The 24,773-nt window shown below is 46.1% G+C and overlaps 3 protein-coding genes across 8 annotated transcripts in view; 2 read left to right on the top strand and 1 right to left on the bottom strand.

Moving 5' to 3' along the window:
- PTPN6 (protein tyrosine phosphatase non-receptor type 6) overlaps positions 1-7,513 on the top strand; it is a 42,475-nt gene extending 34,962 nt beyond the window's left edge. For all 5 annotated transcript variants that reach the window (XM_035140291.3, XM_035140292.3, XM_035140289.3 and 2 more), the window contains 4 exons: positions 453-520; positions 2,014-2,165; positions 3,158-3,246; positions 5,399-7,513. In XM_035140291.3, coding sequence (XP_034996182.3) covers positions 453-520; positions 2,014-2,165; positions 3,158-3,246; positions 5,399-5,513 — 424 coding nt within the window. In that variant the 3' untranslated portion in view covers positions 5,514-7,513. The remainder of the gene's footprint in view (positions 1-452; positions 521-2,013; positions 2,166-3,157; positions 3,247-5,398) is intronic.
- A 5,122-nt stretch (positions 7,514-12,635) lies between these two features.
- Positions 12,636-18,249, bottom strand: PHB2 (prohibitin 2). 2 transcript variants are annotated; one of them, XM_088658784.1, is made up of 9 exons: positions 18,129-18,249; positions 17,547-17,679; positions 17,373-17,457; positions 16,573-16,652; positions 15,961-16,145; positions 14,551-14,680; positions 14,321-14,424; positions 13,546-13,623; positions 12,636-12,764 (listed from the first exon to the last, which is right to left on the bottom strand). In XM_088658784.1, the coding sequence occupies exons 2-9, from the start codon at positions 17,671-17,673 to the stop codon at positions 12,684-12,686; spliced, it is 870 nt and encodes a 289-aa protein (XP_088514910.1). In that variant the 5' UTR covers positions 17,674-17,679; positions 18,129-18,249; the 3' UTR covers positions 12,636-12,683. The 2 variants fall into 2 exon arrangements, with proteins under 2 accessions (XP_088514910.1, XP_088514909.1); XM_088658783.1 differs by lacking the exon at positions 18,129-18,249 and having other exon boundaries at positions 17,547-17,685.
- Positions 18,250-18,568: 319 nt separating this feature from the next.
- EMG1 (EMG1 N1-specific pseudouridine methyltransferase) lies at positions 18,569-24,192 on the top strand. The gene is made up of 6 exons (XM_035140639.3): positions 18,569-18,718; positions 21,359-21,460; positions 22,592-22,733; positions 23,303-23,361; positions 23,474-23,623; positions 23,940-24,192. The coding sequence occupies exons 1-6, from the start codon at positions 18,584-18,586 to the stop codon at positions 24,051-24,053; spliced, it is 702 nt and encodes a 233-aa protein (XP_034996530.3). The 5' UTR covers positions 18,569-18,583; the 3' UTR covers positions 24,054-24,192.
- Positions 24,193-24,773: the final 581 nt, after the last annotated feature.

Genomic DNA, 24,773 nt, shown 5'->3' with positions numbered 1-24,773 from the left:
TTTAGATCAACCAGATTGAGCCTAATTCTGATGGGGGAGGGATTTTTCATTTTCTGGAATACTGCCATTATGATATGAAATTAAACCATCTTTGATCTATCCACATGTCAGCTGTAGTTTATCTATTAATCTCTCAAGCATGGATGTTTACTTAAAATAATTTTTCCAAAAGTACAAGGCAGATTCATGGAGGGTGGTGGATCTATCAGCAACCACTAGCCATAAGAGCTAAGTGAAACCTCCCTATATAGAGGCAATATATACCTAAGCACTGGATGTTAGGGGCACAAAGGCAACCTGGGAAGGGAAATGCAGATGTCCAGAGGCTGCTGCTCTAACCACAGTCTTGGACTAACTGCAGCCTGGTAGGTTCTAGCAAGGGAAGCCTTGTCTGTTTTCTGCATGTAGAACATACTGCCACATGCCTCCCTAATCTCCTTCTCTCCCTGCAGTGCTGGGATTGGTCGCACCGGGACCATCATAGTCATCGATATGATTGTGGATTTGATCTCCATAAAAGGTTAGGTCACTTCTTGTTTTGCATCCTGGTGGCCATTCTATTCCTTGGTCCCTCTTTCCCGCTGGCCAGGGTCCCTTGCCTTCCTGGTCACGTAGATGGGAAATGAGAACAGGCAAAGCCTGTCCCGTAAATGATACAGGACTTCCCATTTGCCCTCTTGAGTAGCAAGGGTGAATTAAAACCCAGCACAAATTACATTATAACCATGAACTAAAACCAATAATCAATAGCAAAGTAACAATGTAGCAGCACAGCAGGAGGGGAGGAAGTGTGGGTAAAAATCTTCTTCTTCTTCTTCTTCTTCTTCTTCTTCTTCTTCTTCTTCTTCTTCTTCTTCTTCTTCTTCTTCTTCTTCTTCTTCTTCTTCATTGAAAAGTAAAAAAGTACAAAATTACAAGTGCACAGAGTAAAATAAGACTCAAAGAAGAAGAAACAAGAAATAGTACCCATGTAGAAAACAAAACAGAACAACAACAAAAAAGATATTGTGTACATTACAAAGGGGGGGGATTGTTATTGTAGTTAACCAAATATTGTTAAATTTGTCCATAGCAAGTCTATGTTTGTACACAACTTGTTCATGTGTAGCGAGTTTGTACAGGTACATATCTTCAGTCGTTAAAGGGATCCTCATCTTTATTTTTCCAGTTCATCAATACCTGTCTCTTTGCCGTACAAAGGCCGCGGAGAGTCCATTCATATTGTCCCTTTCTTAGATTCCATGTGTTGGGTATATAACTCAAAAGGACATTTTCCTCTGCAAATTTAAGATTGTTCCGTACAGTCATGTCGATCGTCTCTGTTACCTTCTGCCAGAAAATTTTTCAGTGTAGGACATTGTACAAACATACCTTTTAGGGAAGCATTATCCCATCTCCAGCAGGTAGAGGTCTTCGATAGGTGTATCTCGACCATTCATGGACAAGCATTGAGTTCAGTAGGAGACTTGAGCTCATGTCTGCCAGCTCTGGGAGGAAGCACAAATTCAGCAGGACCTATTTCTGAGTAAGCATGCATAGGATTGGGTTGCATATCCTTCCTCATTAAATCAGTGGGGCATAAACGTGCTTTGCTGGATCATGGCCTGTGTTATTCCTATGCTTGCTACAGAATATTTTATTATGGAATGTGATGTTGTTTTATATTTCATAATTCATATGTTGCTTTGAGTGCCATGTGCAAGGAAAAATAAAACAAAGACAGCAATCTCATGCATGCTTACCTGGGAGCAAGCCCTGTTTTATTCAGTGCCGCTTGCTTACGATTGGCCTGTAAGTCTTGAACGACTTCTTCCCCCTTTTATGTATTACACTTTAGAATCAAAGTTGGAAGGGATCCTGAGGATCATCTAGTCCAACTCCCTGCAAAGCAGGAATATGCAGCGGCCCCATGCGGGGATTGAACCTGCGACCTTGGTGCTAGCAGCACCACACTCTAACCAACTGAGCTAGCCACATTTTGCACACCCCCTTTTCTTCCTCATTCTGTCCCAGGGTTTGACTGTGATATCGACATCCCAAAGGCCATTCAGATGGTTCGCTCCCAGCGCTCAGGCATGGTGCAGACCGAAGCACAGTACAAGTTCATCTACATGGCGATCTGCCAGTTCATAGAGACCACTAAGAAGAAGCTGGATGTTATGCAGGTATGAAACTGGCATGCGGTGGTCACTATCATTAGCATATTCTCCTTTACGGAAGATGCCCCCCAGCCTCAAGGAGATCGTAGTTGCGACGCGGGTGGCGCTGTGGTGTAAACCACTGAGCCTCTTGGGCTTGCTGATTGGAAGGTCAGCGGTTCGAATCCCCGCGACGGGGTGAGCTCCCGTTGCTCTGTCCCAGCTCCTGCCAATCTAGCAGTTCGAAAGCACATCAGTGCAAGTAGATAAATAAGCACCGCTGCAGCAGGAAGGTAAACGGCGTTTCCGTGCGCTCTGGTTTCCGTCACGGTGTTCCGTTGCGCCAGAAGCAGTTTAGTCTTGCTGGCCACATGACCCGGAAAGCTGTCTGTGGACAAACGCCGGCTCCCTCGGCCTGAAAGCAAAATGAGCGCCACAACCCCATAGTCACCTTTGACTGGACTTAACTGTCCAGGGGTCCTTTACCTTTACCTTTTACCTAGCTGGGTGACACACCTCTTCCGGCAATGATGCTGGGGACAGACATTCAGATTCTAGCACCTGGTATAACGAGGCATTGCAAAGTGTACCCCGAGTGTGTGTGTGTGTGTGTGTGTGTGTGTGTGTGTGTGTGTGTGTGCGTGCACAATCCCTGTGTGACCCCAAAGCAGCCAGCTATACACTTGCTAGGAATGGCATGGCCATTTTGGTCTGCATTTGACTCAGTGGTAAGCATCTGCTGGCCCAGAATTACAGCAAGAAGAGAAGGATTTTCCCCAGAGATAGCAGGTCAGGCAGTGTGGGGAGGAGAAAGGGGGAATGGCTTGCTATTTCTGCTCCCCCACCCCCGGTTGCACCTGCAGCTTTGCCTCTTACCTTCTCCTTCCTGACTAAATGGGGGCCCTTGGTGTGCGAGGAAATACCACATTGCCCAAAGGACCACAGCACCACTGTGCTCCATGCCACAAACCCCTTTATATAGAGATTTATACATATGTTTTTTTCTCTCTCTGTTGCAGACTACGAAAGGAAAACCAAGTGAATCTGAATATGGGAATATAACCTACCCGCCCGCACAGAAGATGAAGGCTTCACGAAAATCCTCTAAGTAAGAACGCAACCCTGGCAGCCGTTAGTAGAGCATCTCTCCCAGTTGTCACTATCTCACGGTGTAGATAAACAGAACATTGGCGAAGGCAACCTGTAATGTTTTTGGAGTGATGGTGCTTTAGATCCCTGCCCTCCCTCCAAACACATTTAACATGGTTCTCCCTTTGGGCAGCTCAAAAACGTGCACAAAATCCAGCTCTGAAGTCTGCCCCCTCCCCCCAGCGTTGCTCAGTTTAAGAGGGACTCAAGGAAATGGCAGAAGGTGTCCTGTTGGCTGGTATGCGTGTGACACACAACCAGCACCCCTCTGGATCCACAGAACACTTTAGCAACAGTTTTCAAAACGTTTCTCTGTTTATGTTATTCATTTAGCTGCTGAAAGGTTAGCCTCCTGGTTATCTGAGCTGCGTAAGAAAAGTGGAAAAAACGCGGAAGAGCCCACTTCAGGAGTGCCAAATTGGCCCAGCGACTGTGGGTGCATGGCCCTGGCACCAGAATTTGTGGGTGCACAGCCCTTTCATGGGGAATTTTGTGGGTGCTCAGGCACCCAGGGAGTTGGCACCTATGGTCCACTTGAAGCCTTGCTTGGGGTCAAGAGTAAGGACTAGCCCATTTTCACAGCAGGTAAAGCAAATTGCTGATTCAGAGGGTCACTCAGCAGTATGTGTGCCAGCACCAAGCTGCAAAGCTGAGTTCACGCAACAACTTGCTGTGATAGCATCATCATCACCATCATCATCATCACCACCATCATCATCATTTATATACCACCCTTTATCAAAAGGTCCCAGGGCAGTGTAGAGCATAATAATAAAAAGATAATGCATAAACAGCATAATCCTATATAATAAAGTCCCTGTGTCTCTGCATCCAGATTCCGTGTGTCCCGTTTTCCGCGCTACTGAGCATGTGCCCCACGGACACAGGGATTGGACGCAGAGACTGGACGCACACAGAGCCGGGGGGGGCGGAATGCGGTTCTCTCTCCCTCAACAGCTTCCCCTCCAAACTGCCGTTCCGCGCCTCGCCTCCCAATTAATGGCGCGAGGGGAAGAGGGGAAGGGACCGTAAGGGATTGAGACGCGAGTGCGCGTTCCCCGCCGCCGCCGGGGCGTTCGTGTCCCCGCCGCCGCCGCCGTTCCCCACCCCCACCCCATCGTCGCATCCCAACCCCTCCCCCCACCCGGCGTGTGGCGGGCTCAGCTCTGGGTGGGTTGGGAAAGGCGAGGAGAAGGAGGCTGCTTTCCCCCTTTTTTTCTCTCCTATGCTCCCCCCCCCCCGACAACCAGCAGCAAGTGGGCGTCACGCACACGCTCTCTCTCTCCCCCCCCTGCCTACCATTTCCCTCGCGGTGCAGGGTCAGAGGCAGACAGAAGCGGGGACAGCGCATGGGGGGGGGAGAACAGCCCGGGGGAGGAGATGTTTGACAGGGAGCAGGGAAGGAGGGGCGGGTGGTAGCCGCCCGCCGCCCGCCCCTCTTTCCCTGCTCCGTGAAGCATCTCCTCTGCTACCCCGTGCCTCCGCTGCATTCAGCAAGAAGCCGGTGGCAGCGGAGGGATGCTGCTCATTCTTCCCCGCTAACCCTTCGCAAAAGCAGGCTCGAGCCCAGGGGGAGGGCAGGAAGGAAAGAGGGCCCTGGCCGCCCCTACCTTCCCCCTCCAGCAGCGGAGGAGGAGGAGGCGGAGCAGCGACAGAGGAGCAGCGCCGGTGGCAGCCCAGGAGAGTCCTGGCACATGTGGGTGGAGAAAAGAAGGGAGGGGGAGAGGGGGGAATGGGCGGGGGGGATTGCATGTTCTAGCACCCGTTAATTTAACGGGCTTCAAGATACTAGTAATAAAATAATCATAATAACAGTCCCTGACCCACCATGTCATCTCTCAGATGTGTCCAAAGGGACATGGCATGATGCGATGGACAATTTCAATGATCAGTTTCTGCTGTTTTCAGTAGGGTTTTACGGAAATGCATATTGCCATATATTTCCCTGATATTTTAAGAGCATATAAAACAACACAAGGCCATGGTTTGGCCCTACAGCCTAGCCACCCCACCCCACCCCCATCTTCCAGTCAGTGCTTCCTCCCTCCCTTCCTTTATTCTCATTAAGAGCCCTCATTCTGCTTTCTGTTTCTCCCTTTCTCCTTTCACAGGCAGAAGGATGAAGCAACCCTGTATGAGAATCTAGGCAAAAAAGAGGAAAAGGGGCAAAAGCAGTGGCCTTCAGGGAAGGAGAAGAAACCAAAGGGCTCCTTGAAGAAAAAATAATGCCATAGATAATCTTCCACCTGCCTGGCTCCATTCACAGCAGACACAACTTGTCTAACCGCGCCCCCCCCCCCCAACTCCTGCTGGGAACTTCCTTCGAAAGGTTTACTGAGCTACAGAGGGTTAGCCCAAGACATTTGGGTGCCTGAAGTGGGAAATCCAGATGGCACCTTTCCATTCGCCTCCTACTAATGATTGCAATTCTTCCTGCTTCTCCTATGACCCAACATACTAATCCTGTACACCTCTTGGACTCCCCAGTGCACTTGAAAATTCATAAGGCTTTCCAGCCTTTACCTTTTCTAAAAGGCAGTTTTCGAAACATGCCCCGACCACCATTAAAGTCCAAACCATAACAATTATTGGGGGAGGGTTGTAGGTCAGCGGTAGGACACCTGCTTTGTGTGCAGAAGACCCCAAGTTTAATCCCTGGCGTCTCCCGGTGGGGCTGGAAGAGACCCCTCTCTGAATTCCTGGAGACCAACTTCCAGCCAGTGTTGACAATTCTGAGCTTTGGTGCCCTTACCATAATTTTTTTTATTTTTAGAATGGAAACAAAACCTACAGTAAGATGGAAAATAATGCTTGTTTTGTACACTTCCACTTTATTTATATTTAGGGGGGGAATCTACTTTTTCTAACAGCAAAGCCTTTGGTCAGATCCTCAAAACTACCATATATTCCGGCGTATAAGACGATTGGGCGTATAAGACGACCCCCAACTTTTCCAGTTAAAATATAGAGTTTGGGATATACTCGCCGTATAAGAAATACGACCCGGCGTATAAGACGACCCCCGACTTTTGAGAAGATTTCCCTGGGTTAAAAAGTGGTCTTATACGCAGGAATATACAGTAATACTGTTATTACGCAAAATATCTGTTCTATATTTCGTAGAGATAAGGTATCCAGCCTGCTTGTTGCATAGTTGTTCAGTTGCTATTTTTAACTGGGGGAAAAAATGAATGCTCAGCTGAGCAATTTGTGACCATTAAAGTTAAAAATCTGGCAGTGGAAAATTTCCCTTCGCTTGATGCCCTAAGCATGGGCTTATTTTGCTTAATGGTGAGTCAAGCCCTGGCTAGATGGACCAATGGTCTGCTGATCCAGAGCTTTCCAGTGTTGCCATGACCCTAAAATAAGATTCCAGCCATGGGTCCTTATGGGACTTCCTAATTTCTACAGGGGATCCCTTCAAAACCACCGTCCTACCGTAGGTCACCACTCTGTTCTGTGATGTGTTGTCTGGTTTTGTTGTCGTTCTACGCAGCAGCCGTAAGGATTAATGCAAAAGTGCCATGGATTAATGTGCGTTGAGCTCTGCCTAGCACAGAATCTGTGCTTTTTGCTGTGCCATCACTGCAGGTTTTGATTTGATGATGGGTTTCTTTCCAGGGCAGAGCGGGTGGTGGGACTCCGTATAAAAACATGCAAATTCACAAGGATCTGTTTTAATTCAGCTGGATCTCACTTTTATCTAGACCCCTTGGGAAAGCAAGTGTCTTTGGGGGGGGACACTTTCTATGTCTGGGGGGAGAGAAGCAACAAAAATAGGTTATTCCCATGGGCCCAGAAAGCACAGCTGGGAGTCCCACTGAATGCACTTCGGCTTACTTCGGAGTAGACAGGTATACAATCGCACTGGTGTAAGGCTAGAACTCCTGCCATTTCCCCCTTAGTCTTGAGATCTTGAGTCTTCTTTTTATCACGGCCTCTAGCCTAGGCTATTCCACCCAGCAAGCCCAGTCAGGCCGAGAAGCGGCATAAATTGTCCTTGGGGTCAACGTTGCTTCTGTAACTTCACTTTTTGGTTCCCGTCTCTCTCTGCAATGCTCAAATGCTTCACCTAATTGGTCAAAGCCTTGTGCAACCTCCAGCTCAAATGCCAACCTCTGCTTAGCCACCGAACCTTACCGCTGTGCTGTGTGTAAATAATGGATAATTTTCTAATCCAGTGGATTGGTTTTCTTGACTTGTAAATAAACCAGATTTTTGTTTGATTTGCATGAAGACTTTTTTTTTTTAATCGTTAAGAGTTCCCTACTGAACTTGCAGGAGTGTGCACAAAATTGCTGGGACTCTGGAAATGATCTACAGGTGCTGGAAAACAGGGAGATTTCTTCAGAGTCATGCCAGAAGCCATTTCCTGTTTCCAGCCTCAGAGAGCTCCAACTTCATTCTTTATTTATTTTTTGCTTCTGATGCAAAAATGCCTAGAGCTAGTAAGCAGTGAAATCCAGGGGGGGGGGCACACAGCATCTCCCATGTCAGCCCCAAATCCAGACAGCACTAAAGTGCTTTAAAATATGGGGCACAGATGCAGGAGGGTTGTCAACAAGGATGTCCAATATTAAAATATGACATTCCCAAGTCCTTCTGCATGCTTGTGGGGGGGCGGCGGACTATATTTTGAAGAAAGAAAGAAAAAGAACGAATTCCTCTGCCCCACAAATAACCCAAATACGCATTTTAAATAAAAGCACACATTCTACTTATGTAAAAACACCAGGCAGGCCCCACAAAGAACCCAGAGATGCATTTTAAATAAAAGGACAGATTCTACTCATGTAAAAACACACTGATTCTCAGACCGTCCGTGGGCCGGATTGAGAAGGCGATTGGGCCGCATCCGGCCCCCGGGCCTTAGTTTGCCTACCCATGCTCTTTGATATGAGTTTACAACAAAGAGCAAAAATCTTGAGATTGATAAGGGCAGAAAAAAATGAACTGGGCTACAGATCTAGGTTGCAAGTAGGCTATACTTGACAGAGTAAAGACTGAAATGAGGTCCTCTTTTTTTAGCCCAGTATAAGAACTAAAAATTCTTAAGAATAACTGCACTTTCACAGGGCTCTATGTACGCTTGGCTCTTTGCAGGAAGGTCTTCAGGTGAGATATGTCTTCTGCAAGTGGCTGAGAATAGTCTGTCTGTTCTACCTCGACAGGTAAACTCCTTAGGCCACAACAGCACAACGGCAGCAGCAAGGCTGAGTCACTATTGACCCTGCTCTGCAGTCTTAGAAATTAAGGAACCGTAACAAAAAGAGATGACACACAGGAAGGCAGCACCCTCCCTCCCTCCCTCCTTCCTGGAATAGGTTTTCATGTTTTCTGACATAGCACTGCCCTCTTGTGCCAGACCATGTTGCATTTGGAACTGTTGGGTTGGCAAGCTGTCCATGCACCGTGCAGGAGGTTCATGGATGGCTTAAGAGTTATTTTTTCATTTACTAAATTGATGCATTTTGACCCCACTCTTCAGGTAGTAATCTTTCAAGCGAAAGGAGCTGTGAGGCTGGCTATAGCATAGACACAGTTGCTACATTCTGCCTGCCGTTTCTGCAGTTGTACAGGAGGACTAGGGAGACATTGACACTGTACGGCACAAAAATATACCAGCAACATCAATATTTAGCATTTATAGTGCTCTAGTTTGTGCAGACTGCTTCACAGACATTGTTTTAGTCAGGCATCCCCAAACTGCGGCCCTCCAGATGTTTTGGCCTACAACGCCCATGATCCCTGGCTAACAGGACCAGTGGTCAGGGATGGTGGGAATTGTAGTCCAAAACATCTGGAGGGCCAAAGTTTGGGGATGCCTGGTTTTAGTAATCCATGTAGTCCTGTAAGGTCATTTAGTATTAGCCTCAAATTATAAAATGGGGAGGCTGAGGTAAGCAGGGGCGCCCATCTTCAAAACTAAACAAATCCCTGCACACAGAAAACTAGCAAACCCAGGTAGCCAGGTAGGTGGCTAGGCTACAACCCTTTCCCCTGATACATAGGCTTTCTATGTGCAGAAATTGTAGTTACTTTGTATAACGCAACATTTACTTGCAGTCTGAAGGTGCCCAACCCTGACACAGCACAAACTCATGATTTCCCCAAGAGAAAGGCCTGACAATGGCTTGCCATCACAAAATCATTGCATTTATTTTTGGCATACTTTGCTGAAAGAGCTTGGCCACCACCAACTTTTCCCGCCAGCTTGTATCTTTTTTCACTGCCTTAAAAAAAAAAAGATGCCAGTTTTCTTAAGAGAACTCATTTCATTGCTCAAATGCTCTGGTAGAAAATGTGTGCCCTATTTGTGGTTTGTTTGTTTTTTATATATGTATATATATATATAACTTTCACAAGAAACCCCAATGGCAACAGCAACCCACCTCACTTTTACAGCAATTATTTCTGAACTGTTTTCATATGAACCATTATGACTGCGGCTGAGGAAAATACCAGACATGGAGGGGGAATGTAAGTAGTCCTAAGGAAACTCCCTCCCTTGAAGCTGGTAATGGCCTGACAGAACACCACCTGCTCTTGCATCACAGCAAAAACGAAAGAAAGCGACCTTCCGCAGGAAGAAAAGAGAATGTTATTACTAACAAAGTTCTAAATGAGCAGATAGAAAACACAGCAGTCGACTTAGAACTAAAGCATGTACCTGCCCTCTCTAGCCCTTTAGGGAGCTTATTCTAGCAACCTTTTTCCCCCAGAGGACTTACAGGGAGATGAATGGGCGGCTTCCCAGCCATTTGCATGAATTCTCTGTCTTGATTCTAAGAAATCCACCCCGTACAAAATGAACATTCACTCACAATGGTATCAGAAGAGTTTTGGACCTGATTTTAATTTGTATAAAGTTGTGAATCACTGATGCAAAAGAACTTATAAATGGAGATCACAGCACTTGCAGAAGCCCCATCTATTCCTGAGACGAGGTGCTCGACGGGGGCCAGTGGCAGGGGAGGGGGCAAGGACAGCAAACTCTCCACTGACGTGAGAGACAGGGGATTATATATACTCAGGCCTCATTCAGCCCCAGCAGGAAGAGGAGAGCAACAATTTGATCTACTTAAAAATCAGCCCCTTACCTGGTCTCTGCTGCCCACCTGTACCCAGTACCTTCAGGCTGGGTGGGGTGGGATCAGTGACCATGGGAGCAAAAAGTCTACCCCCACCCCGCCTCAGCATGAAGTCTGTTTCCATAGATAGCCTTCACGGCTGGCATTTCCCCAAAACAGGAACCAGATGATGAGCCAGGAAGGGCTTATTAATGGCGCGTTGGGAAGTGAAGATGTCAACTGGAAAGAAGGCCCAAACCAAAGAGAAGACTTATGGGCAGCAGAGATGTGCAAGGCTCTTCCAAGGCTGCGCCTAACCCCCACTCTGCCAGTCATTTGGATGGTTCTGGGAGGCAGCCACTAGTTCATTTCTTCCCCGTCTTGATCAGGAGGCTGTCACTGCGAGAAACAAAAAAAAGGGGGTTACCAAAGAGGAACATTCACACAACGTGGGTGTGAGGGCCACGTTTACTCCAGAATCAGGCTGGAGTAAAGCAGAGCAGGAACAGCGGACGACTGACTTCATCACCAAGAAACAGCCTTAGTCAATCATAACAGCACATGCTCCACTCAGAAAACATAAGGAACAGCAGCAGGTGGTGGAAGGAACTTGGAAGTTTTCTAAGTAGTAGAAGTAATTCACTCCCCATCCTGGTTTCTCTTTCCCTGCTTATTCCATTCCAAGCAACTACCCTCACATTTAGCCTCTCTTTCCTTCCCCCAATTCCCTGGAAGGAGGGAATTTTATTCAATTAAAGGTTGCAGCTCTACCTGAAGTTAAAATACTGTTATCTTACCTTCCTCTGCATCCAGAAGAGCAACGAAAAAGTGGTGATGAAAAATGGGGCAGGGGGAGAGAGAGACATAGAAAGTTAGAACTTTTTAAATTAACTTTGGTAATTTATGTACCACAACATTTCTAGCAAAATCTCAGAGAGATTTTCAAGTATCAGGAATTGCTGGAAATAAACATTAAAAATACAGAAATACAAAAAAAGCCCATTACAAAAATCTATCATATTAAAAACAGCCAAGGCAACAGTAAAACAGTTGTCACTCTGCTAACCATAAAACTATACTTTCCAAAGCTAAGGTAATTTTAATCTATTTTAGTGTTTTAAAGTAGGGTTGTAATTTTTTCTTGGTTTTACTGCAGGCATAGGCAACCTCCGGCCCTCCAGACGTTTTGGACTACAATTCCCATCATCCTTGACCACTGGTCTTGTTAGCTAGGGATCATGGGAGTTGTGGGCCCAAAACATCTAGAGGGCCAAAGGTTGCCTATGCCTGTTTTACTGTTTTATATTTTGTATACCACTTTAATGTTTTGTTTTTTACAACCAAGCAGTGTATAAATTTTATTAACTAACTAATCTAACTAACTAACTAAGTGTATCCCAAAGGGAGGAGGCCTGTTTCTATAGGGTTTCTAGATGACCATCTTCTGGCCATGGAAGATCACAAAGGTTGCTGTGGTCTAACAAATAGGTGAGGCAGGCCACCAGGTTTCCTGGTCCCAAGTTGCTCAGGGCTTTGTGTGCTAATAATAAAACCATGAACTTGGCTTGGTAGCAGATAAGCAGCCACTGCAGATTTTTAAGTGCCAGTGTTTTATGAATGTGGACAGACATAATGCTGAGTACTCGAGTTGCAGCATTGTACACTAGTGACAAATTCCTGGACCAAACAAAGAGTAGCTCCACATGGAGCACATTTCTGTACTCTAGCAATGAAGTTACCAATGCACGGAGAACAGTGGAAAGGCCAGGAATGGCTATAACCGGCAATGAACAGTCCAGGTGGAATTCAACATTGCACTAAGGAGCTCATTCTGGGAGCGAAAGCATCTCTGGTTGCCCGACAGAACTCCCTCGCCTCTCCTCCCCTTGCATACTGTTTTAGTTCTCCTGGGCAGATCTGGTGAGGGAGTGGCAGGCGCACAGGGGGAGGAGAAGGGGGAAAGTCCAATTGTGCTGGCTTCTGTTAGCCCAACTAATTAGCTAAATTTGTCCCCGTCACTAGAGGGGCGTTGACCTCTGTAGCACGAAGGTGGAACTAGCACCCCCAGACTATGTACTCTTCCATCAGGGGAACTGCAACTCTGTCCAGAACAAGTAAGCATACCAGTTCCCAGATCCGGGATCTGACCATGGACAGGACATGCCTGACTCAGTTTATTCGTCTTTATACAAATCTGGGAATGCAGCTGTGCATGTGTATGTGCATCTCCCTCTCCCTCCAAGAAACTTGTATTTTGGGGATGGAGCTCCTAAGACTCATTACAAAAGGAAGCAAAAGGCTTTAGGAGGTATCTCCGCAAACTCCCTTACCTAGTGAAACCTTCATCCTGTAGATTCAGCACTAAGTTGTCGGCTGTAAGATACACACGGTTCTGAGATGCAGCGATCTGTAAAAGGCAAGAAAGGGACAGATCAAGGAGGGTGTAAGCAAAGGTCCAGTGGTACAAGTAACTGCATTCAACAGAGAACTTTGTTCTGCCAGCATTTGGGGGAAACCAATTCCAAACAAATGGCAGAGAATTAACATTCAACACTGAACTGTAAAAACTGTTAGCCAAAGGTAAGTCTCAAAACTTAAAGAGGGATGGAAAAGAAAAACAGCCTTGGCAGCTGCAGGCATAATTTCATAAAGTATTTTTTAAAAAATGCTAGTCCTTTCTGCTGTTGTTGGTCTGGAAAGAGTTTGGAAGGAACCACTATGGGTATAGTTCTATTGAGGCCCAGAAACCAGAACAGCGATGATTTGAAACAGAGTTGGACTCAAGTTTACTCCCTTTTTTCACTATGAATGTAGAGTATTTTATTTCTGATCTACTATCCTACATTCTTTTTCAGCCCAGGGCCATCAGTCTTTGCAATGCTTCAGTTCATTCTGCTTCTCCATGTGTCTGACTTTTCTTGTGAGCCTGTTCCTGGCCTGTGGCACATTATGGTCTGTAAGCGGCCACAGCTGGGTATGGCACATTGAACATGATGTGGGTCTGCTCTTACAAGGGCCAGAGGCTCCAAGGCCCCTGCTAAGATGCACAGACCAACGTAATAAATAAGTGTGGCGGAGAGAGACATCAGGAGAAGCATATCATATTCGCCTTAGGTTCATCACTTGGCCTGGAAAAGCATTGTTTGGGGGAGTGTGTGAGAAAGCAACTCCACTCTCCTAAAACTTACCGTCTTGGAGATGTTCTGGGCGGCACGAATCTTGCGCAGCTTGATGTAACCTGGGTTCTTGCTGAGGGCTTCACCAATGTGAATAGGTTAAGGCGGCATTTCCCCATTTTGGAATGTGGGACCTACACCTCCTTGAACTCACCCACCTGGGATCAACACAGCCCTACTTTGCTCCACTCGAAGCCACAGTCTTGTGGGAGACAAGTTGCGTACAATTGCAAATATCCTGTTGCTACACACCAGGAATCAATGAATCAGTGGGGGGAGATATGTATTTGGCAAGAGTGCTCGCCCTAACGCTTCACTCCAAAGCTCTCATCAACTAGCACAGCACTAGCTGGCATAAAATAGTCCCAACATCTTTCTCTGTTTCTGCAGGCAATGCGACTGCACATTTAAGGAAACACCCTTGATATGATGGAGAAGAACTGAGCACCCCATTCGCTTAAATGCTGTTTGCAAAGCTGGTATGAGGGGGAAGGCCAGGGAAGCAGAAAGTCCTCAGGAGGGTATAACCTCCAGCTGCTGCTTAACTTCTTGTTGCAGAGTAACTCCTCAGAATCTCAGCACCCATAAATCTTCCTAACAGCACCCCAAAATATCCCACCAGCAATTCCAGGTAACCGAAAACAGATGCCCTTCACTAGTACAGTGTGATGCCTCTTGTATCAGTTCAAGCTCAAAAATCTGGAGTTTGGAGATTCTGCAAGAGACCACTTCCCACACCCTTAGAAAACTGTGTGGTGGTTTTCTCCCCACAGCAAAGCAAGGATATCATCTGGGCAGCTGTGGCTTCTCCTTCCGCTTGAACAATCTTCTGCCTCTGCTCCTGCTTAGCTTTCTCCACCAGGAATTGAGCTCGTTGTGCCTCCTGCTGGGCTGGAGAAGAAGAGCAAAGGGAACATGAGAATCTCTCTGCAACCACTTCCAGGGGTTTCGTTCTTTCCTAGCTGACTTTATGCAAGCACAGCTTTAGAGAAAGGACCAGAGCTTGTTTGGACTCACCCACTTGCTTGGCCTCCACCGCTGCTGTGTACTCCCGGCTGAAACTCAGTTCTGTGATGGCTACGTCATCTAGAATGAGGCTAAAATCTTTCGCCCGCTCTGTCAGCTCCCGACGGATAAGCAAAGACACCTAAAGCAATAACCCAACAGTTTGTCCTCCACATTTATCCTGAGCAGGTGGCAACTTCCTTCAGACCACGAAAAGTGCAAGTCATGAGAACCCCCAAGAGATTTGAAAAGCATCCCATTCAAAAAGCTCGAGTTTCATGTTCAAGTCACTGACATGCAGATGAGAAAAAAAGGAGAGCTAGTAGTCAGTCCCAGGCCCAGTCACCTTGGCCGGTGTGTTAGAAAGTAAAATTGTGACAAAGGAATTTTTAACCTTTTGTGGCCAGTTCTGTTAAATACTCTTAGGGAAGCATACATGAAGAGATTTCTTAGAGCTCTCAGTACGCTTACTAATAAGATAGTTCAGAACATAGAAGAAAACACCTTCCATACCTGAAGCCAGTCTATGCTTCAAAAATTATGTTGATTTAGTTCATTCTTCTCATTTGGTCAGAAGGTCATGTTTATACAGAAACCAATGTCATATCCAACAGACTTATGGACCTATAATCTCCAGGTGGTTTACTCTAGTTTCTGCCAAATGTGTGAAGCAGTTTTTCTTTAGCAGTTGCTTAACTTAAATCTCCAAAGGTGGTACATTATCTTTTGCAACATAGGCAGCACCACTCAATTTTCCTTACCTTGATAAATTACACAGTTATCACTTTACTTGCCACATTAATCATTATGTGGAAATCCCAGGGGCCAGTACTGGGTAGGCCCAGAGCCAAATGCAGCTACTGGAGGAAATCAAGTGACTGGAGATTTTAAAGGCCAGATCACATCTCATTAGAAACTTTATCTGATATTTAGGTGACCTTGAAATATATTGATACTGCTTAACTGTCCTCGGATTTCATTGGGGAAAGACTTTCCAGTTCCTCAGTCAACCAGACAATTATGTCCACCAATGCCATATTGTTTTCAGCCTAATCCAACATTAAAGTTGTCCACCAAATGATATTATTTTGTAATTGTATCCAGTCGTGTGTCTAAATGACCCCAGATTTTACCATGGCAATGTCTAAAAACTGACACCAATAACCTTTCACTAAATAACTGAAGCTATGTGGAAATGAGGGAAGACTACTTCAGTAAATGGAAGAATACATAATCATGACATACTTTGCAAATGATTTCATCTATCCCATGGAAAATTTCTCAAGGCTTAAACCATCAAAAACTAGTGGGGTGGTGGAAGCATGCAGCGTCCACACCAATAACCTGCAACCTCCCACCTTCGTAGTCCTTCCTCCCGTGAAAAGTGGAGTTGGGACAGGAAAATATGGAAAGTGGACAGACCTGAGCTCGCTGGGTGATGAGTTGTGAGGCGTTGAACTTTGCCACCACACTTTTGAGCACTTCATTGACAATGGAAGGCAAGACTCGCTCTTCATAGTCCAGACCAAGGCGCTGGTACAAGGTGGGTAGTTCAGCAGCATTTGGGCGTGACAGAACTCGCAAGGAGATGTTCACCATCTGCAAGTCTAGAGACAGAATCAAACTAAGCATAGTCCCAGTGGTTTGTCTTATTTCACCTTCCAACTCTGATTGTGCACCCAGATCTCGCCCATTCATGCTGCTCTGTACAAGATTGCTCTGAAGCCCTCGCCTCATACCTGGCTATGGAAAAACACATCTTCCCAAGAAGTGACAATAAAAGGATGTAGCAGTGGTATCTGATGTAATGGCTGGGCTCAGACTTGGGGAGACTCAAATGAAAAAACCCTCTCTGCACTGAAGTTCACTGGGTAAGTTTGATCCACTCACCCTCTCTCCGCCTAACGTGCATTACAGTATTACTGTAAAGATTCAATTGGGAAAAGAGGAAAGAATAAACTATGTGCATCACCCTGTGTTTATTGAAGAGAGAAATACAAAACCAAAAGACAATGTGCTTCTCTATGACCTCACCTTTGGAGCCTGTTGGCGAGGAGATTTTGCGGGGCCGAGCTCGAATATCATAAATTATTGGATATTGGAACCAGGGAATTCTAGGAAGAAAATAAAGATTACACCAAATTAAGATGTCCAAAACCAAGCAGTACAGATATGGGGAAATAAATAATTCCTACAAATACTTTTTTTCTTTTCTCATGTGCTTTAAGATAAAGAGACCACACTACTTGCCCAAGAACTGCATTTTCTTCTCTTGATACTGTGTCTTAGTAAACTATATTACAGTCATACCTCGGGTTAAGTACGCTTCAGGTTGAATACTTTCAATTTAAGTACTCCGTGGACCCGTCTGGAACGGATTAATCCATTTTCCATTACTTTCAATGGGAAAGTTTGCTGCAGGTTAAGTACGGACTTCCAGAACCAATGAAGTACTTAACCTGAGGTACCACTGTGCTTGATTCACATTTATAACACTGCACCAAAATAACAAATAATCTTTAGTGTCCTTCAATTCAATTTTTGGGTTTCACTTTCTCACAAACAGCTCTTCTTGAAGTTTTCACAGTAAGACATTTAGCCAAAGGAGAAACTATATTAGCATGAGAGAAAACATTTACCGCTTAAAAGTTGACAAATGAGTCTTAGGAGTTTGTGATCAGATAAAAAAATATTGGCAAGAATGTCAAATTAAATTAAGGTTTGTAGGCTTTATAATGAGGTGAGGTGCTATTAGAAAACATTTGTCTGGGAATGACAACATCTTGGGATTTCCTGTTATTCTAAACTTTCCAACATAGTTCTTGACGAGGTACCTGAAATGCAGTCCCTCAGAAAGAATGGTGTCCTGCTGAACTCCACCAATGCGGTTGAAGAATATTGCTCTTTGGCCACCCTCCACTGTGGAAACAGAGAGACAAAAGCAGTCAGTAGTTACCACCAAGCATTGTGCAAAAGATAGATGACCATTCACAAATACACATACTTACCTGTAAAGACAGACTCACGGATACCATAGGCTGCAGCACCAGCACCCAACAACAACTTCAAAGCAGTACCCATGCCCCGAGGGCCAGTGGGCAGGCGCCCAGCCAAGTCTTTCAGGCTCTGAGCCATGGCAACCTTCATATGGGGAAAGAAACACAGAATGAAAAACTAAAGCCATGTATTTTACACAGCTCTGATGATTTTCCTATCCAAACTCCATGTTGCCAGAAAAGCAGGGATACACAGAAACACGTTTCCATTTTTCGCTAAGCAAGGGTACATTGATTCCTCTGTCATCAATCCTACATCTTTACACGCTGAACAAATGGGGGGCACTGAGCATTTTTAAGGGCCGAGTTAAAAACATGAATAATTAGTTCCAGCCCCCCCCCTTTGGCAGAATGACATTTCGAGACAGAACTCCTTACGTTTATAGCACTTTTTGAAAGGGAAAACGAAAGAGAGGCTGCTCCCCCTTCATGGAACAGGGCTCTTAACATGCTCAGAAGCAATGCACCCCAGGGCCTCCTAAAAGCGTGCTCATCCCTACTTAAGAGAACAACCCGCATGTTCAGAGGAGTCACCTCGCAGACTCGCAGAAGCTACAGAGGCTTGAACGACCGCAGCGACCCCAAACCTTCTTCTTCTTCTTCTTCTCCCAAGCACGCCGTTGCCCCACCTGGGAAAAGGACACCGGAAGTGGCCGTCCACTAAATGTTTCCCCGGCAGAAAAGCACCCCGGCAGCGCTTCTGGAGCTGCGCTTCCGGAAGTGAAACCTCGCGAGGGGGAACAGTACTTCCGGGGCCCCGCCCGAACACGAGCGGTGCTTCGCCGCTGCTCTCTCTCTGTCCCCCTTCAAACGGCGTCTGGAAAGAGAACGCTGGCTGGGGCGCTATTTTTGTTTCCCCGCAAACGGCAGTTGAAGCGAAGGGGGGGTCACTTGGGGGACCGGAAGTAGTTGGTGCCCTGAACCCTGCCCTCACCCTCACGCGACAGGAAGTAGCTTCGCCAACCTCGAGGAGCCTGCGCGGCGTCAAGATGGCGTCGGCTTCCGCGAGGAAGCGCCCGAGCGAGGATGCGGCGGGCGGAGGGGACCGGGGGCCGCCGCCTCAGCGCGCAGGGAAGCGGCGGCTGCTGGTGATCCTGGAGGGAGCGTCGCTGGAGACCGTGAAGGTGAAGGGGCAGGGCAGGCGCGGCTGGGCAGGCCGTGAGGGGGCCTGCGAACGAAGCGGGGTGGCAGCCGCGTGTGGGGCGTAGATGTCGCCCTGCTCCCTTAGACGCAGGGCGGCTGCGAAGGGGCCGGCGAGGGCGGCTTTCATCGCTCCTTCCAGGGAAAAAGCTGAACGACCTTTCCCCTAAGGCAGTGGTTCCCAACCTTTTTTCCCCTGGCCATGCCCCACCTAAGCATCTCTAAAATCCTGATTCCCCCCCCCCCGTGACATATAATTCTTATTATTCAAAAAATGAACTCCTATTCACGTGGAGGAATCCTAAAAGGCCATTAACTGTTAATACAGTTGTACCTCGGTTTATGAACACAATTGGTTCCGGAAGTCTGTTCATAAACTGAAGTGTTCATAAACTGAAGCAAACTTTCCCATTGAAAGTAATGGAAAGTGGATTAATCTGTTCCAGACGGTCTGCGGAGTACTTAAACTGAAGCGTTCATAAACTGAAGCGAACTTTCCCATTGAAAGTAATGGAAAGTGGATTAATCCGTTCCAGATGGGGCCGCGGAGTACTTAAACTGAAGCGTTCATAAACTGAAGCATGGGTGTAATTGGTTCCGGAAGTCTGTTCATAAGCTGAAGCGTTCATAAACTGAAGCGAACTGTCCCATTGAAAGTAATGGCAAGTGAATTAATCCGTTCCAGATGGGTCCGCGGCGTTGGTAAACTGAAAATTTGTAAACCGAGGTGTTCGTAAACCGAGGTTCCACTGTAACTCGTTCTTGAATTGCCCCCCTTAAAAATCAAATTGCCCCCCTTGCAAGGAAGGATGGGTTTTAGTAACTTGTGTTAGGGTTGCCACCTGTCATGCATAATACAGGATTGTCGTGCGTTTCAATACTAAAATGCTACGTCCTGTATTTCAGATCTTCTCTCTCTTTCTGCCAAACTAGGGATCCCCTCCAAATAAATGCATGTGATTGAAAGTGTGTGTGAAAGATGTTGTATTTAAGCTCTGGGTAGCCAGATACTGTACAAAAATTTACAAATTTGTGTGTGTGTGTGTGTGTGTGTGTGTGTCAAATTCCAGAAGGGCCATCCTGTTATGTTGCAATAGATCAGGCATCCCCAAGATGCGGCCCTCCAGAAGTTTTAGCCTACAACTCCCATGATGCCTAGCTAACAGGACCAGTGGTCGGGGAAGATGGGAATTGTAATCCAAAACATCTGGAGGGCTGAAGTTTGGGGGTGCCTGCAATAGATTGTAATGTATTGCTTTGAAGTCACTTCAGCACCAGATGAAGGGGGGGGGGAATCGCCCCGCACCGCCCTGTATTTTGTCAGAAGAATAGTGGCAAACCTATCTCTGATGTGCCACACTATGATGTGTAGGTGGTTTTTCATGTAGGGAAATATTTTGTTTCATACCCTGCTTCCCCTCCAACAAAACAATTAAACATTAATACAGTCATACCTCGGTTTAAGTACGCTTCGGTTTGAGTACTTTCAGTTTAAGTACTCTGCGGACCTGTCTGGAACGGATTAATCCACTTTCCATTACTTTCAATGGGAAAGTTCACTTCAGGTTAAGTACGCTTCAGGTTAAGTACGGACTTCCAAAACCAATTACACTTATACTTGGCCTTAAGTACGCGGACCCGTCTAGAACGGATTAATCCACTTTCCATTACTTTCAATGGGAAAGTTCGCTTCAGGTTAAGTACAGACTTCCGGAACCAATTGTGTACTTAAACTGAGGTACCACTGTACAGTTAAAATTGTACATACATTTAATTGATTTACTTAAAAACAGCGCATTATTTCACCTCTGCTTTATGTGTAGATCAAGCCTTGTGGGTGGGGAGGTGGGAGATGTCTTGAGTCCCATCAGAGTAAAAAGACGGGGTATAAGTAAATATTTAATAATAATATATTTATCATGGGCGACGTATTAATGGCAGTTGACCATGGTAACTGCATGGGGCCTCCACCCTCTGAGGTAGTGTACCTCTAAACATGGGTTTCTGAGAGGTAGCATAGGGGTTGGAGCTGCCACTTTCATATCCTACTTGTGGGCTTTCTAAAGCCACTTGCTTGGGTTAAAGGGACCCTTGATTGTTAGGTCCAGTCGCGGACAACTCTGAGGTTACGGCACTCATCTCGCTCTATAGACCAAGGGAGCCGGTGTACAGCTTCCGGGTCATGTGGCCAGCATGACTAAGCTGCTTCTGGCAAACCAGAGCAGCGCACGGAAACGCCGTTTACCTTCCCGCCGGAGTGGTACCTATTTATCTACTTGCACTTTGATGTGCTTTTGAACTGCTAGGTCGGCAGGAGCAGGGACTGAGCAACGGGAGCTCACCCCGTTGCGAGGATTCGAACCTCCGACCTGATCAGTAAGCCCTAAGCTCTGTGGTTTAGACCACAGCGCCACCCATGTCCCTAATTAGCACTTAAGGAACCTTTAATCTACTGTACATTTCCCAATTTACCACATTTTAACTGTCTCATTTTATTGTTCTATTGTCGATTTGTGTTAAGTTTTGCATGATGTTACATTTTATTGTAAGCTGTCTTGAGTACACTTCACTGTAGAAAGATTGTGCAGAATACATGTAAACAAATAAAATGATTATTGGTCCAGGTTGGGAAAACCTATGAGCTACTGACCTGCGACAAGCATAAATCGTTGCTTCTGCGAAGTGGCCGGGACCCTGGAGCAGTTCGACCTGACATCACCCACCAGGTACGTTAATGTATCTACTACATAATAAAAGTAGTGTACTTTTATGTTGAGTCTGTGGTGTGTTGCTATTTCTGAAGCATTGACAGGAAAACTTAGTTCCCACACAACAGCTTTTAAAAATTCTGTTGACAACTTTTAAAATTATTATTCAGATTGCAAATGTTCCCAAATGCTTCCTTTACTCTTTCCACTGAAGATTCCTAGCAAACATGCATGCTGGAATTTCCTTCTCACACTCCCTTTTTAAAATACTGTGCTGAAAAAGTCCCCCCCCCCCCGGCTTATACTCGAGTGAGGTGGGTGGTGGCGGAGGGACGAGTGACGGGAAAGGAGCCATTCCTCACCACTGGTCCCGCTGCCGCCGCCCACCTCTTGCAAGGGTAGGCACAGGAGCCACGGTTGGGAGAGGCCCTGCACTGCACCTCCCCCAACTGCGGCTCCTATACCTGCTCTTGGGAGCGGCAGAGGCAGCAGGGGAGGATCAAATAGCCCGAAAGGAGCCCTTTTGGGCTGCTCCTTCCTCCTCCTTTGCCACTGTGGGCGGCAGCGGAGGAGGAATAAGCAGCCTGAAAGCAGCCCTTGCGGGCTATTCGATCCTGAGCAGCCTGAAGGCAGCCCTTCTGGGTTGCTCCTTCCTCCGCCGCCGGTTTGTGGTGTGGTGAGCCGGCTTATTCTGGGGTCAAATAAGCCCCAAACTGGGCTTTTTCCCAGTTTCGGCTGGTAAAATTAGGTGCCTCGGTTTATATTCGGGTTGGCTTATACAGTGGTGCCTCGCTAGACGAATGCCCTGTAAGATGAATTTTTCACTTAACGAATAGATTTTTCTAGCGGAGGTTGCCTCGCAAGCCGAATTCGTTTTGCGAAAAATTCGTCTACCAAATCGCGGTTTCCCATAGGAATGCATTGAAATTCAATTAATGCGTTCCTATGGGAAAAGTAAAAAAAATCAATGCATTCCTATGGGATTCGCTAGACGAATTTTTCGTTATATGAATTGACCCGTGGAATGAATTAAATTCGTCTAGCGAGTATATACGGTACACATTTGCAGGGTTATGACAGATGTTACTGCAGTGAATTTCCCTGCTTCTGAATAGTTTTAGCTTATTTCTTTCTCATTCTTCTTCCCAGAGCCTCCTGATGCTCATGGACAGTCCGTTGAATCGAGCTGGCCTTCTCCAAGTTTATATCCATACAGAAAAGAACGTTCTAATTGAAGTCAATCCCCAGACAAGAATCCCTCGCACTTTTGATCGTTTCTGTGGCCTCATGGGTAAGAGGACAGAGGCTTGCTTTCCCCTCAGAAAATTTTATGCCTTCAGCAGAGATAAATGCAGGGTTGTATGTGAGAGGCGCTGCTCTGGTTCGCCAGAAGTGGCTTAGTCATGCTGGCTAAGTGGCTGTATGCCGGCTCCCTTGGCCAATAAAGCAAGATGAGCGTCGCAACCCCAGTCGTCCAGGGGTCCCTTTACCTTTACCTATGTGAGAGGGAGTAGCCATCTATAGTAGCCTTATTCTCCATGTATTTATCCAAAGCCCTTTTAAAGCTATGCAAGCTGGTGGCCATTATATCTTCAATTAGTGAAGTTCAGAATTGCACTATGAAGTTGTTATTCCTTTTGCCAGTCCTGAATCTTCCAGCAGTATGCTTCATTGGATGTGTGAGCCCCAGTAGTGGCAAGGGTGAGAAAAGCTATTCCAAGCATGCTCAGTACTCCCAAAATCGAAGATCCAATTTTTAATACCTCAGTTGTGAGAAGTGCCCATTTATTTCTCCTATCTTAAGAGTATGCCTCTATTCTATAACGCCAATGTAAAAGTATCTTGCCTTTTTCGCCTCAGTTCAGTTGCTGCACAAATTTAGCGTCAGAGCTGCTGATGGGCCTCAGAAGTTACTAAAGGTAAGGACTCGGTTACAAAAAGGTAAAAAAAAAATCTACTAGTTCACTATGTGATTCTTTGCAAGATTGTTCTTGCTTCTACTTTCAAGCCCATCCATTTTTCTCCTATTAGGTAATTAAGAATCCTGTGACTGATCACCTCCCTGTAGGCTGCGCAAAGATCGGCACATCCTTCTCTGCCTCTACTGTGACAGACGTCCGTGACATAGTCCCTACTGAAGACTCAATAGCTATCATTGTAGGAGCTTTTGCTCACGGCTCGGTAAGACATCCATTTCCATACCAGTCAGTTACAAGTCAGGAATCTCACATGAATGCACAAAGCTGGCCTTAGGGCAAGGCACTATACATAGGTAGTGTGTGCATGTAGTTGCATATATGGTCTACGCTACAGGATTATGATGCCCTATTATAGGAATATTTTTGAGGATAAAGTGGCTGTAGAACACTTGATTTAAGATCATAATTCATGGGGTAGTAATTAGCGTATGTTGCTCTGAAGTGAGTTTAAGATGTACCGTACAGAAAATACAATGCAGACATTGACTGACACGCTGGCTGTTGCTTTTCTTTTCCAGGTTAACGTGGAGTACACAGAAAAAACTATCTCCATCAGCAACTACCCACTCTCTGCTGCTTTGACTTGTGCCAAGATCACCACAGGCTTTGAAGAGATGTGGGGAGTGGTGTGAACTCAATGTAATGTGGACTTTGCGTTGGACTTAACTGCTTGCTCCATGTCCTGGAACAATGTGCGCTACAGGGTTCTACCTGTGAGAATTGCCTCATGTTCTGTTTTGGGGCATAAATAAATGGTTTTTTTTTATTGTGGTGGGTAGTTTCAGTAGAAAGGTACATAAGCAGCAGGATGACACTTGTGTGTTGCTTGGGTTGGGTATCCACCTCATTAGGCATTTCAAGAAGTCATTTGAATATACGGCTGTGCTTGTTCTAAGTAAGATGAGAAAAACAAACTTGAGTAGGAGCAGTGTCTGGGATCTACCCCTGCTTACCTTCTCTTAGGTGGCAGGCAAAAAAAGTGACTGCCAATGCAGAAGGGTTAAGATGTAGCAGGAAAAAGATTTTTCTGCTCAGTTGGTGTTGTATAAAAGGACATGCAGCAAAGTACGAAAATGAAGTAGCAACCTTAGTGTGTTGCACTAGTGTATAGCACAGAAAATCTAAAGCCCTTCCGATATTGTTCTGCTGTCATTCCCAGTGTCTCTGGCCTTTTATGATGGAGCCACAGCCAAGCTGTGTCCAACAATAGCTGGAGGGTCGCAGCAGTTGTTACAACAGAGGATTATCCTTCAATTTACCTAAAACAGTGTGGGTGGTCCGGACACCACCAACCTATCTTTCCTCCTAGCCTACAAAGCTAGGAGATAGAAACAGCACCAGCTTCCCCGGTC

Source organism: Zootoca vivipara, chromosome 15 (assembly GCF_965207765.1).
Source record: "Zootoca vivipara chromosome 15, rZooViv2.hap1.1, whole genome shotgun sequence".
Taxonomy (NCBI): Eukaryota; Metazoa; Chordata; class Lepidosauria; order Squamata; family Lacertidae; genus Zootoca; species Zootoca vivipara.
The sequence above is the reverse complement of the archived record's forward strand: the minus strand, read 5'-3'. Positions and strand labels throughout refer to the sequence as shown.

Bases quoted from the DNA above. Each gene is read 5' to 3' on its own strand.
- PHB2 (XM_088658783.1), bottom strand. From the start codon at position 17,685: ATGAAGGTTGCCATGGCTCAGAGCCTGAAAGACTTGGCTGGGCGCCTG. The intron at 16,653-17,372 runs GTACCTCGTCAA...TTTTCTTCCTAG, and splicing joins TCTGAGGGACTGCATTTCAG to AATTCCCTGGTTCCAATATC. The intron at 14,681-15,960 runs GTCTGTCCACTT...TTATTGCTTTAG, and splicing joins TCATCACCCAGCGAGCTCAG to GTGTCTTTGCTTATCCGTCG.
- EMG1 (XM_035140639.3), top strand. From the start codon at position 18,584: ATGGCGTCGGCTTCCGCGAGGAAGCGCCCGAGCGAGGATGCGGCGGGC. The intron at 22,734-23,302 runs GTAAGAGGACAG...TTTTCGCCTCAG, and splicing joins TCGTTTCTGTGGCCTCATGG to TTCAGTTGCTGCACAAATTT. The intron at 23,624-23,939 runs GTAAGACATCCA...TTTCTTTTCCAG, and splicing joins GAGCTTTTGCTCACGGCTCG to GTTAACGTGGAGTACACAGA.